The sequence below is a fragment of the Helianthus annuus genome, chromosome 14 (genome assembly GCF_002127325.2).
Source record: "Helianthus annuus cultivar XRQ/B chromosome 14, HanXRQr2.0-SUNRISE, whole genome shotgun sequence".
Taxonomy (NCBI): domain Eukaryota; kingdom Viridiplantae; phylum Streptophyta; class Magnoliopsida; order Asterales; family Asteraceae; genus Helianthus; species Helianthus annuus.
In genome coordinates, this window is record NC_035446.2 from 6,891,935 (window position 1) to 6,906,407 (window position 14,473).

General features: G+C 37.8%; 1 protein-coding gene and 1 long non-coding RNA gene across 3 annotated transcripts; one reads left to right on the top strand and one right to left on the bottom strand.

Annotated features, from left to right (window-relative positions):
• Positions 1 to 7,066: 7,066 nt before the first annotated feature.
• On the top strand, positions 7,067 to 12,219 carry LOC110908033 (putative UPF0481 protein At3g02645). Its single transcript, XM_022152932.2, has 2 exons — positions 7,067 to 7,186; positions 10,624 to 12,219. The coding sequence occupies exon 2, from the start codon at positions 10,642 to 10,644 to the stop codon at positions 11,956 to 11,958; it is 1,317 nt and encodes a 438-aa protein (XP_022008624.1). The 5' UTR covers positions 7,067 to 7,186; positions 10,624 to 10,641; the 3' UTR covers positions 11,959 to 12,219.
• Positions 11,684 to 14,044, bottom strand: LOC110908034. Of its 2 annotated transcripts, XR_002574130.2 has the most exons (4): positions 13,471 to 14,044; positions 13,143 to 13,226; positions 12,456 to 12,548; positions 11,684 to 11,954 (listed from the first exon to the last, which is right to left on the bottom strand). It is a non-coding gene; the product is annotated as an uncharacterized LOC110908034 (long non-coding RNA). The 2 variants fall into 2 exon arrangements; XR_002574129.2 differs by lacking the exon at positions 13,471 to 14,044 and having other exon boundaries at positions 13,143 to 13,319.
• Between the last annotated feature and the right edge of the window lie 429 nt (positions 14,045 to 14,473).

The following is a 14,473-nucleotide window of genomic DNA, read 5'->3' on the forward strand; positions in this document are numbered from 1 at the left end:
TTATACAAATTCTCAATCTGAATGATCAAGTTTTTGATAATACCAAAGGTTTCACTCTTGTGTGCCATGAACGCCACCCAAGAAAATCTGGAATAATCATCAGTAATCACAAGGCAGTATTGATCATTCCGAATACTCTTGTGCTTGACAGGACCGAACAAATCCATGTGCAAACGTTCAAGAGGAACTGCCACCGTGTTGATCTTCTTTGTAGGGTGTCGTTTCTTCGTTTGTTTTCCTTTCTGGCACGAAACACAGACGTCTTGAAGATGGAAGTTTTTGAGAGGAACACCATTCACCAATTCATTTGAAACCAAATGATTCATTTTGCGTAAGTGAATGTGACCCATTCGTCTGTGCCAAGAGATAGAGTCTTTTTCTGTGGCTTTGGAAACGAAACAAGTTGCTTGTGCAGACGTAGTAATAGCTTGGCTCATATCAAGGACGTACAAATCATTTATCCTTGGATCTGACAAGAGAATCCATTCTTTTGGAATTTTGAAGCCGGGTTTCAGCACATAACATCCATTAGCATCAAAGTGTACTGAGAATTGCTTGTCACAAATTTGAGAAACACTAAGAAGATTGTGATCAAGTTGTTGCACAAAGTTGATCTTGTCAAAGCTGACAATCCCGTTGGATATCATTCCTTCACCCGTAATATAACCTCCCTTGTCTCCAGCAAAAGCAACATAACCTCCTCTAATGGATTTGACGTCGTAGAGAAGCTTCATGTCACCTGTCATGTGCCTGGATGCCCCACTATCAACAATCCAATGACTACTGATAGTTCCTCCTGGAACACCCTGCACACGAACTCAATCAATTAGTTGGAGATGGGGACCCAAGCCATTGTGGTCTTGGGTCTTCCATTTTCATCAATAACAATAACTTCTTGTCTTTGATGATTGGTAAATTGTGATGGTCCCCCTGATTCAGTAACCGTTTTTGGATTCCAGGTCTGTTTTGTTTTACCAGTGTCATTCTTTAAAATTTTAACTTCACGGTTGTCTGAAGTTTTTGAATTGCCTGGTTTGACAGAAACAGATGTTGTGTTAACCACATCAGTTTTAATTGCCTTTTCAATTTTCTTGACCTGTTGGCGTTTTTGTTTCTTTTCCCTTTCTTTTACAAGTCGGGGATCTTGTTTTACCGAAACAGTTTGCCTGCGGTCAGTTTGGTCACGGGGAACATCAACTTTTCCTTTTTGTTTATGAAGATATGGACAATTTCGAATTATATGTCCAATTGTTCCACACTCAAAACATGATCTTCGTTCAACAAATCCCGAAGTATCATGTGATCGTCTTGCCGATGATGATGAACTTTGTGATCCCGAGGTACTAGGTTTTGAACTACTTGGTTCATTTCTTTCCTGTACAGTTGTTTTCTTAACAAAATCTAAGTTAGATTTGTTTTCAAACGTTTCGATTTTGTTCGTTCCCGTCGATTTCACAAATTTTACATTTTTGTTCTTCTTTTGATTCGGCTTCTTTTGTACTTGAGCCGGTGATTTTCCTTTTGGCTTGGTGTGATTTTGCTGTTTCTGCACTGTTGGTAATTTCTTGTTGCCATATTGTTTTCGAATTTCGTCCTTTGGAATAGGAGGACACTGTGTAACTGTAACACGTGGTCCTGTCTTTCCTAAAAACTTACTTGTCGAATTTTCAAAGACTTTACTTATTAATGATTGATTAACATTCTTAATCGGAAAATCTTTGTCTGAATAAATCTTATCATCACCAACCAGAGTGTACAGCAAACTCACACTCTCCGACTCTTTTTCAGAAGAGGACTCGATCACAACAGTCTTAGCGGTTTTTGCAGAAGGCTCACATAAAATGTGATTCTCGAGAGGTATGTCCTCATCTTTGACTACCACATCAGACTTTGCTGGGACAACATCATCAGATTCATCATCAGAAGAGTCAGCATCCTCAGTAATGACTGGAGGATCCTGATTCAGTTCAGCAGAAGACACACATGTATCTGCTGATACATCTGAATCTGATGATACTTCTTTCTTGTATCCGAGCCCTGTAGCAAACTCCTTTACATCTAGAGGAACAGATGGTTCAAAGAACACTCTATCCTCCTCGTCAGGCATTGCATGATAATTGTGTCTCACTGGTGGTGGACATTTCTTGTAACCTATGCATGTGACATCCCGTTTCTCTTTCTGAACATCAATGATGTGATCCAACACATAGCTAGAGCTCAAATAACTGTCTAGCTTAAGTTGGATCACCTCACTTTCGGTTTTCACACAAGCCATCTCTTTTTGCATAGTCTCAAGGCGAGATATATACAAATTTATGTCAGTTTGTTTTCTGGAAACCATTTTAGTTAGCTCGGTTTTATCTTTCTTTAACTTTTCAATTACCGATTTAAACTCCTTTTCATGGTTTTCATAAAACATATTGGCTTCAGTGCATTTTGAAAGATCCACGGTCAACTTTTGATTGTGGATGAATGTCACATCATACTTCTCTTGCAAAGCCTCGTGTTTGCTTTGCAATTCACACCACTTAGCATTCAAAGAAACATGGTTGTCTTGCAAGTCAAACAAACTAGCTTGTAAAGCATCATGTTTGCCTTGCAACTCAGACATGTTTGCTTCCAACTCAGCACATTTAACACTTAAACTATCACAATTATCACAATTAATAGCAGTGGGTTCATCGACACATACCTGACTTGATGAACTATCGACATTAGCCATAAAGGCTGAATGGAGAGAAGACGAAGAATAAGCAGCTTGATCCACCAAGATAGATCTTCTTTGAGTTCCTGCTTCAGCTTCCTCCAAAAGTTCATCAATATCAGCATCAACCGAAGCATTTGATGTCTCACCCACATGATCATCGCCTGAACTCGAGGATTCTTCATCTGAACTCCTGCTGTAACCTGAAGAGTCTTCATCCTCAGAAAATTCACCACCATTGGCGGAAGATTCTCCACCACTGGTGTGAACTAGATCCTTAACCACTTCAGCAAAACATGCTGTTCCATCTGGAGCATCACCACTCAACTGGATTGACCAGTCACAACCTTCATCCACTTGAACTACAAGTGCCCGGTTGGCATTTGATGTTCCAGCTTGACTCTGGTTGTTGACAGGTATCAATGTACGTTCATTGTTCCTGTTCTGGTTATGCTGGTTGCCTTGGTTTCTGAAGGGGTTCTGGTTCCCGTGCTGTGCTGGCTTTGTACATTCCCTTTTAAAGTGACCCCGTTCACCACAATTGAAGCACTTTACTGCCTGTTTATCGAACCCATACTTGGTGTCTTTCTTGCTTTCCAAGCTGGTTCTGCCAGTACTTTCCATGAAATCTTTTGCCCTTCTCACAGCACTAGCAAAGGCCCACTTGATATCTATCAAGTCCATCTCTTCCTTATCAATCTGCCGATAGTCTTCTTGTGTCAGATTAATGTTGCCAATCTGACCTTCCACTAACCGACAGTACGCGCTCACTACAGTGTTAAGCAGCTCCATGTGTTCCCTTGCTACTTCTACACTGACCTTAGAGAAGCTTGAAGTGTCGAGCTGTACTGTATTGGGTTTTGATTGCTGACCAGCAAATGATGTCCCTCCATAACACACTTGTTGTTGAGCAGGAGGAGGAGGAGGTGGTTGTATTGGATTTCCATACATGTCTGTGGTGGGAGCTGGCTTAACAGGAACTTGCACTGGATTGCCATACATATCCGTGCTTGTGACAAACGCCGTTTGTAGTGGAGCATGTGGACCGGTTCTTGCAGACGAAAAACTAGAAGTTCCATAATACATTTCTGGATTTTGTGGCAATGGAACTCTTTTTGCCTTTAATGTTTCCTCCTGATCCTTGTTTTCTAAAAGCTGCACGAAGTCGTTGATATTTGTAGTTCTCAACACTCCGTTATACTTCAAGATTTCCAAGAAACTACTCCATTGGGGAGGCAAAGCATCAGCAAACTTCTTCACCACCTCTGCTGTAGTTGTCGCTACTCCAAAATTGTTCAACTCTGTAAGCAAGTGATAAAACCGGCTTGTCATGTCTCCCAAAGACTCCTTATCCATGCACGTGAAACAGTCAAATTCTTTCTTGAGAAGATCATGACGCAATTGACGTGTTGCTTCATTCCCTACTCCTCTGGTTTTCAACCCGTCCCACAACTTCTTTGTTGTCTTGAAACTGACAAACTGGTGGTAGATATCTTTGCTTAACGTCTGAGTGAGAATGGCGTATGCTTTCTTTTCCAGATCATACGTTTTCTTTTGATCTTCAGGAAGATCGGCAAACGTAGCAGTATCTGAAGCAGCAACCTCTATAGCTTGATCGAAATCTGTAGTGAAACGTATCCACAGTTCGGTATTTTGACCAAGAACGTATGTACGAAATCTATCAACCCAGCCCGGATATTCGTTTAAGTGCATCAACTTTGGAGGTCGATTCAAACTTCCGGTTTCGCTTTCGCTCAATAAAATACTTTGAATGCTCGGAGTTTGATTTGATACTAATGCCCATTGACCTGTCGATATGGCATTTGTTTGCGAAGATGTCGACACCGGAGATTCGGCCCATGAAGGAGATAAACTTGTACTCGTGTACTTTCCACTGTCTGGAGCCGGTGTACCCCACCATGAGGGAGTGCCTGTACTTGTGTATTTTCCACTATCTGGAGCCGGAGTTCCCCACCAACTCGGATTCATGTTGGATAAGAAAAATAAAGTCTATATGAATATCTCGAAAGGTGACAGCCAGCCGAAGGATCTCTTGATCGAAAGACAAGACAACACAAACTTGTTAAATTTAAACAGACAAGAATCGAAAGATAATACTTGTTCGAAGGATCAACAGTGTTCGAAAGATCACTGTTGAATTTCGAACAATGATTTCGAAAGATTCACAATTGAAAGATCCTTATCTTTCAAATATATATCCTTCGAAAAGATTCCTTGGCTCGAAAGATAAATCACAGACTTCGAAGGATGTTCGAAGGATCAATATCTGTCGAACCTCCTTTGATCGAAAGATGATCTTTCGACTTCGAAGGATATCTTTCGATGTACTGACACAGCTGACACGAAAAGTGACAGGTTGGTGAAAAGGTGATGGGTTGGTAGTCAACTTTCGGCAGAAAGGTATGGTCAGACCATACTTTTTCTACCAAACCAGATTGACCAATAAAATATTGCTTAAAATGGAAAGATCTTATCCAGAAACCGGTCACCGGAGTAAGCCGGAATTTGGCCGGAAATGACCAAGCTTCTTAAAAACAAATTTTTAAGTTACCCAACCCGTCCTTTAACACACCCGGTTAGTTTAGAACACGTTTTTACGTCAAGAAATGCGAGAAAAACACTAAAAACGAGTGCTAAACCATGTGTCCAAACACTCCAAAGTCTTGTAAAAACTCGGTTTTAACAAGGAAAAGAGCCAAAGCTCTGATACCACTTGTAGGTCCCTGGAGGATGAGGTCAAACCTTAACCTTGTTATGTGAAACACACTAGCAAGTGCGGAATCCAAGCTAGAGTGCAAACCGAGATGAAACAAGCACAAACACAAGACACACAATATTCACCGATTAACACCACTTGTATTAATACGTATGAAAGGTTCGGTTACAAGCTCAATGTCTACAAATCTGTTTTGCAAACTCTCTAAGTGTGTGTGTGTGTTCTTGACAGAATACTCTCTCTATCTCTCGTATCTTTCTATACTTCTGTCTCTTGTGTCTCAAATGAAGTGAACACACTACATGGGTATATATACCCAACACAGGTTGTCTGGTCGAAGGATCAGATAGATTGATCGAAAGATCATCTATCGATCTGAAACCTTTCGAAGGATCCTCATAAATCTCGAAGGATGATCTATCGAGGTCCATCAACATCTATCGAAGGTTCATCTTTCGAGCTCATCGAAGGATCTAAACTATCCTTCGATGACTCATCCTTCGACACCAATATATGACAACCATTTTCTAACTGTTTGGCTAAGTCAAACCAGGAGGATGGTTGACTTGGTCAAACTTACAGGACTAACAAAAGACATCGTTATATCGTCACGAAATACAGACAAAGTACAGACACAAGTGCACCAACAAAGAGGATTCAATAAAATCAAAGATCTGAAATAAAATCGCAAAAAATAAAAAGTAAAAAAAGCTAACTACACATGAAAATCCTGCCAACAATTAGTATGACTTTTCAACTTCCTATTCACCTGCAACTTAACATTCCTTTCAAATACACAAATCAAACACTTCAACCTAATTCCAGTTGCTAAAAAACAAGATGGAAAATTAAACTAACCTTAAGGGGGTTCGTCCGGTGGTGGGAATTAATAAAAGCTTTGGTTCGTCTGGTTGTCGTACGGTGGTCGTCCGGTGAGGTTTCGTATAGTGGTGAGATTGGAGCTCATAGTGTGATTTTGGAGGTTGGTAGTGTTTGATGTAAATGTGAATTTTGGGGAGATTGAGCAAAAGTGACCCTGGGGAGGGAGGGAAAAACCCCGTCTTTTCCGATAAAACCTTAGCCATTGATCACACCCCATATCAACGGCCAGTATTAACCCAGCCACAAACACATGGATCCAAGGGCATGTCGCCGCTAATACCCCCCATCGCCGCTAAAAGAGTCGCCCCTATTGCTCACATTTCTTGTAGTGCAACCACCACTACCGTCCAACACCGTCCACCACCACCGTTCACGACCACCACCTACCATCCACGTCCACCACCCACCACCACCACCGACCGTCCACGTCCACTACCCACCACTCACCGTCCACGTGTACCACCACCCACCACCACCGTCCGTACATCAATATTAGTTTATTTTAGAAGTCTACATACGTTAAAAAACAAACAGTCTTCTTTTAAAGATGTCTGTAGATATGGTCCGCAGACTACAAACTTACCACCTCTTAAAAACACAAACTGCACCTAAGATCGGTTAAAATATAAGTAGCAAATATATTTAACTAAATGTTGCTTTTATAATAGAAGTTACCGAAACAACAGTAATCATTGAATTCTTGTATCATATATGCCTTACACTTGGGCACCTTCAATTCGGCCTACCATTTTATCCTATTTCATTTATAAACCCTGCACATCCTTTTCTTTTTCTTTCTTTTACAATTCAGTCTACAGAAGAAATAAAATCGAGTCACTGCAAAAACAAGCAAAGATTGAGAGGTATTTTCTTGTCTACTTGCTGTCGTAACTTGTCTTTTTAGATTGTTAGTGTTTCTACTACTATGTGTGCGTGCATGCATTCCATATATGGTTCAAGCAAAACCCAGTAATCTCTTCAAGATTCATAAATATTAGTTGACTGATTTTATGTTTGTGTATGATTACAAGATCACTGAGTTTATGTTTGTGTAAGATTACAAGATCAAGGGCCAGGTTTAAACCTAGTATGTTGTCTGTTTTTGTTAATTAAGTAATCCCAAACGTAATCTTTTTTTCTTTTAACGGCAAATATGGATCACTGATTGACCACTGAAGTATCATCGTGCGGAACCATCTGATCATATCCATCTCCACTAGGCATAATGCATTTGGAAAAATCTCCCTTGTGGGAATCGAATCAAGGACCCATTAGTCCCAAGTCATACCCCACCCTTAAGATTCCACTAGGCTATAAAGCAATGGGCAATCATCTTGATAAATCATATAAATAACAGTTTGTCTTGATCAAGATACTTATATATAAATAATTATATGATTGAACGTCTTGGATCCAGATACTATCTATATATGTGTATAAAATTGAACAAATGAGTAAAATGTAAACGAGTAATAGCATGAATATTTCAGCACAGGTAGGGTTTTAACTTTTTTCTGAATTTCAGTCCATTTATGTTGGAGACTGCCATGCATCTATTGGGGATCCACCGTAGGATCAAATGAGGGAAGCCCCACTGTTCGTTTCCTTTAAAACAGGGCACGTTAATCTTTCAGTTAGGCCCACACATTAATCATAAAATGATTTGAGCGACACAAAAATCTTAAAACGGCCCACAGTAAAGATTTTATTTTAGATCTTTTATTAAGTTTATGTTGTATAATTTAAATTTGCAAACCTAGAGCACTCGGATCAGGTTTTTAATTTTTATTAATATAATATAATACACTAAAACTCACTATACTTTCTTTCTATTTTTCAATTAAAAACTACTTATATAATTTGGTGTTATCTTTTCTCTCTTCCACTCACAACCACTTCGTAAAATATGCAGAACCACTCAAAAATATATAGAAAGAACCTATGCTTTAATAGTTTTCGAGATTAATATATAAAACCTCCTGTAAATGCTTTGATAGTTTTCTGAGAATAAATTTTGGTACTCTGACAAGGTTTACTACATAAACTAAGGGTGTAGGGAGTGGTTAGAAACTTGAAAGCAGTAAACTTCAAAATCAACCAATAAGAGTGTGTCATGTCATTCAACCTTAATTGTTTAAACTATACTCAAAAGTGTTGGCAATGGTTAGACACTTCATGAATTGTTAAACTATTTAAAAAAAAATATGTGATTGGTTGAGATGACATGGACCCCACCAACCACACCCCCCTCTCTCTCCCCTTCCCTCCTTTCACCGATTCGGTATCAGGTCACCTATGAGAAAGATCACCGCGCGGCAAAGGGGGTTGGCGGCGGTGTTACCGCGAGGCAAGCCCACTTTAGCGCACCCATTTGCCGCCCACACCGTATACCCTAATAGCAACTTGTATTTAGCAATGACCAAGACTTGTTTAGCAATTTGTTAATTATAAGTCTATTTATCGTAGATAAATGTTGGTTGAACGGGATCGTTCTAAGACTCGTTATGAAGATCGCTACTTACTAATCAATATTAAGCATTTGTAAATTGTTTATACCCAATAAATAAGTAACCCGTTGTGTCAAATATCATAATTTTGTAAACCTAAAATTCCTTTTTCCAGTTCTCTTATTTTACCCATTTGTATTATTTTAATTATTTTAAAAATGTGAACTAAAAAAATCAATCAAATTTATTTCATAATATCGTCTTATAATAACTAAATGTTCATTGTTAACTATTTAATAATAATTGTGTTTATTTAAACCGCATAATATGCGGGTTCGTAACTTACTAGCTTAACAAATTTGTAAAAAATAAAATATGTATTGATGATATCAAAATAAAAACCAAGTATAATTTAGTTCTTATAATGCTACTTGAAACCAATCCAAAAGAGTTAAAGCTAAATGTATCTCTTACTTGTCATAATTACCCCACCACGCGCATTGGTGTCCCAAATTATACGAGTATATTTACATACCAGTGTCGTAACGAATCGAACCGATATTGCAAAACGAAACCTATGAAACAAATCGCAATGGTTCCAGTTCCAAACCAGTACTAGTAAAAAGCAGTTCATGTTTTCAACGGGATAGGTTCCACACAGGTTTCCGTCCCTCGCCACAAAACCATATCATTTGTTAATACAATACTCATATTAATTCTAACCCAACTTAATCTGTATTTAAATAATATTATAACCAACTATATAAACCTATTTAATATTACCAATAACTCAAACTACTTAAACAAATAAGCCATACTATATCTTAAACGCACTTGAATTATTTTTAATCCATTTAAACTTTCTAGATAGTCATCCCCTAATCATAGTCACCTAGTTCGCATTTTGCTCCAGCTCGGGTATGCGGTCCGGGTTCGTGATTCGCTAGATGGGACGAATTCTGTATGAAGAGGGGTATGTTCATTTTGGTACGATCCGGTACGGTGTGCCACTGAGTCTGGTTCGGTATACACAAATTAAAACAGAAATTACTAAATACATAAATCGGAATAATCAAAATCCAATATTCATATTACCACATAGAAAACATAAACATGTCCATTTTCCTTTCCTTTTATCAACGTGTTTTTGATCAATATTTTCCCAAACCATTTCTTATTTGAACCATATACGTGTTTTCCGTATTCATATCTCACTTTTTGTGGGGGCAGATTTATATGAATCTAAAAAAACGAGACTAAAGCCTAATGTTAGAGTGAATAAAAACTAGTTTATCTGCTCTATTGCAATTTAAACAATTTCTTTTCAGGTTATGGATGTAGGAGTATCTACTTCAGTTTCTCTCCGACGAAGAGCTATTAGTCGGTTGAGAGAGTACTTTTTTTGCTACGTCCGACCCATGTGTCTCCTAATCATAATTATCCCTTAACAAGCATCTATAATAAGTGTTTGAATGGTGAACCTAGCATTTTCAATCATTCATAACTAGTGTTTGAAGATGTAAAGTAGAGAGATTAGAAAGTTAGTTCATATGTAAACCAAGTGTTTCAAGAGAAAATTAAAAAAAAAAACAACAACAACAAACGTATATAAAGTTGTGTTTTTACTTAAAAAGCGATCTTTTTTATGGTGTAATTTATTGTTAACGTATTTATTTATTCTCAAAAAAAAAAAAAAAAGAATAGATTTTGTTAACTTTTTAAAAGGGCTATTCAGAATTTGCTACACAGATAATTTTATTGAAATATAGTTTTAGTTAATCACTGATTATTATTATTAATTGTTTTTTAAAATTAATTCATATGCTTCCTGTTCTAACAAATTCCTCTATCAGAGATTGTTGATCAACTAAATGCTGCAAATGGAAAACATGGATATGAAGCCCCGAGATGAGATCGTTCATGAAGCCTACCGAGGTCTTCTTGATTGTGTGGGTGAAAAAAAGAAGGTAGCCAACAAATTTTCACCATTTATATACATGGCTCCTAGTACCCTCCGAAATCTCAGCACAAGTTCTTTCATGCCACGAGTTGTCTCTATTGGACCACTACACAGAAAAGATGAAAATCTGCAACAATTTGAAGTGCGCAAAGCTGCTTTTGTGCATGATCTATTGTCTCGTTCAGGACCCCCATTAACACAAACACTAACTGCATGCGTGCTGAAGGTGGCATCTATAATAGAGATAATCAGGGGATGTTATGCCGACTCAAAGTCTTATAATGACATCGAACTTGCTAAAATGATGGTTATGGATGCGTGTTTCATACTTGAATTTATTCACGATATTAAAATGAAGAAATTTTCAGGTACCAACTTAAGGTTGCAGGACCAGTATATACCTTATGACCTGGTTCTGCTAGAAAATCAAATCCCCTTTTTTGTTCTTGAAGGCATATATGGGTGCATTATTTATAAATTTGAAGAGCGTCTACCTCTTACTGATTTTATCCAGCCACTTCTGAAATATGCTAACCTCTTTCAAAGAAAGATAAAAGTAGGCGATAGAAGCTCATATACCAATCATGATCATATTCTTGGCTACTTACATCACTGTTACCAGCCTAGGAATGAAATTTCATCAGGTTTTCCAAGTTCAACAATCCACTCGGTTATAGAACTTGACAGGGCAGGAGTAATCTTTAAGCCAAACCACGATGCGGAATGGCCATTGGCCATGGAAGTAAAAATGTCTAGGTATTGTTCAAGCCTTTTATGGATTTTGAACAAGCCTACACTCACAATGTCGACATTGTGTATTGATGATTTTACAGAGTTGGTTTTAAGGAATCTCATTGCATACGAGCAATCATATGTAGTTGATCCATATGTCACGTCATATGCCAGAGCGATGGATATGCTTATTGATACTCATGAGGACATTGCCAAGTTGGTGACGTCAAAAGTTATCGTCAATCATATAGGTTCAAATGAAGAGGCTGCAAATATGATAAACAAGATATGCAAGGAACTTGCCCCTGAACATTTCTATTACACTGAACAATGGGAACAGCTAGATAGCCATTTCAAAGGTTACTGGCCCAGAAAGATTGTGAAGTTAAAGCGTACTTATTTCAATAGTCCATGGAGTATCATTGCGCTATTTGCTGGAATCGTCCTTTTTGTTCTTGCTATGCTTCAAACCATCTTTACCATCATGTCTTCCTGAAGCAAATAACAAAAATCTGAATGTAAACCAGAGCAGAGTTTAATTGGTTCAATCATGGAAGAAGTGGTTTCATTTATTGTAATCTCAACAACTAGTTCGTTCAGTTTAGAAATTCATGGAGGAAGTGGTTCATCAATTTCTCCCACTATCTAATTTTACCTTGTTTGTTTGTATGAATTAGCAGGACTTTCATTTTAATTGTAACTTTTGCTTTCATTGTATTGTAATCTCAACAACTAGTTCGTTCAATTTAGAAATTTATGTACATAACATCCTAGCAATACGTTTCTGCAGATAGGTTCCTCCTGAGGAGATACTGCCGATAACATTTTCTGCGGACAGGTTATATGAAGAAGCTCTGAAGCTGCAAGTATGATAAACAGAATATATGCAAGGAAGTTGCCCCGGAACATTTATTTTACACTCAACAGTGGGAACTGGATAGCCATTTCAATGGTTACTGGCCCAGAAAAAAAAAAATTGATTTTGAAGCGTACTTATTTCATTTGTCCATGGAGTTTTACTGCTCTGTTTGCTGAAATCATCCATATTTTTTCTTTCTGTGGTTCGAACCATCTTCACCTCTAAGTCTACATGAAGCAAAGAACAAAGACTAATCATTCTTTATGTTCCACAATTAGGGTAGGGATTTCTATTATTTTGATTAATTGCAAGGTGGTAAACTTATTACTATTATCATTTATTGCAATACATTTTAACTTTAACTAGTATATTTGCAAGAGCGTTGCGGTGGGAACTTTCGGCAACGCACAGGAATTTTCAGGAATTTTTTGTACACATAGGATCAAAAATCCCCTTTTTTTGCAGTAAATGTAGAAGGTGAACGCTTGAGTGATTTAGCCAAATAAAACATGTTAAACTTTGGGATGGCACAACTATTCCAAAGGAAGACCGGGGGCTGCTAATTATTTGCAGCAATCAAGTTAGCTTTAATTACTTGTCTTGCCATAAATTCTTCAACAAAACCAATGAGGTCCGTATTAGTAATTGTCTGGTTGTTAAGTTTTCAAGGATATTACGTCGAGTTTTTAAGTACCATGTAATTGGATCACTTCATATTCATAAGCTGGTTAAGACCCCGGAACTTCTAAAAGGAAGGAAAAGTAATGTAGCCACCACCTTAAATTTTGATCAAATTGATCAGAAGTGTCAAGAAGATTTACCTATTTTAGAGAGTTCTACAAAAACTTTTCAACTGCCAAAGAAACCTTTTTCAAGGCGCCTTCCTTGCGTTCCTTCACCACTGCCTAGAGATGACAGAAAGACGAGAAATAAGCAAACCGGAAATGAACAACTAATGACCAACGGTTCAGTTTTGATTTTTTGAAAACTCGAAAAATACAGTTTGTTTTTGGTATAGACCCAAACCAAACTCCAATAATTGAGTTAAATAATGACTGTCGTTGTCGTTTATATTGAATAACATAATTTAACTTCTTTTAATTATTAATTAGATGTTTTTTGTTAAACAAAGGTAACAGATTTAATTACCTTAGTTTCGGCACTTGAAGCCTCATAGATTTCAAGAACTCTAGCTTGGACATCAGTCTTCTTCTCCTCAAAAAATCAATCGATGCATCAGGTGCCCACCTTGATCGATCATTCAAACTCTACCCAAACTTGTTATCATAAACACTCAAAAACTCCTTCCACCGTCTATTACTACCTTCCATCCCTCTTTTTTGTGCCAATTTCACAATGTAAACCAGAACCTAACACTTGAAAGTCAAAGTCAACAAACCCACATGAACACCTAATCTAATATCAAATGTAAGCACTAAGATTGAAATTCGTGAATTAATAATAAAGAATTAAGAATCCACTACTTCGTTTTCGAATTATTTCACAACAATTATGCAACAAATGCAGAATATTTGATGCTTATGAACGATCAGCTAACATTAGATCCTCCACCAAACACATTCGATGTGAATGAATACCAAAAATCTTTAAAAAGGAGGTTGATAAGACCTCCATATTTGGATGTATACAATTAAGCATATTGGAAGATGAGGGTGATTGATTTTCTTGAGTATGTATTGTAAAAGGTTTAGAGGATTTTTATATAATGACAGGACCCAACTTCTTATAATTGACAAAAACCTTCTTCCTAAATCAAAACTCACAGAAGTTAATTCACTGGTCTCGTCAAGTAGGGTTAATCCCTTCTTTCTGAGGATCAGTGACTGTATCGTCCGCTGATCTGTCTCCTGCACAAGGAAAACACACCGTGACTCGTAACAAGGAGGAAGGGGTGGGGGGTGGCACTACAAGAAAGTTGATTAATAGCGGCGACAAAAGTCGCCGCTAATAGTCCAATTTATCGCCGCTAAAAGTAATAGCGGCGACAAATCGCCGCTATTGAGTCGCCGCTAAATCTTGGACGCTAAAGGGCTTTCTGTCGTCGCTAATGACCCTGTCGCCGCTAATGATGTTGACTTTTAGCGGCGACATATATCGTCGCTAAAACCTGTCTTCGCTAATGATTTTGACT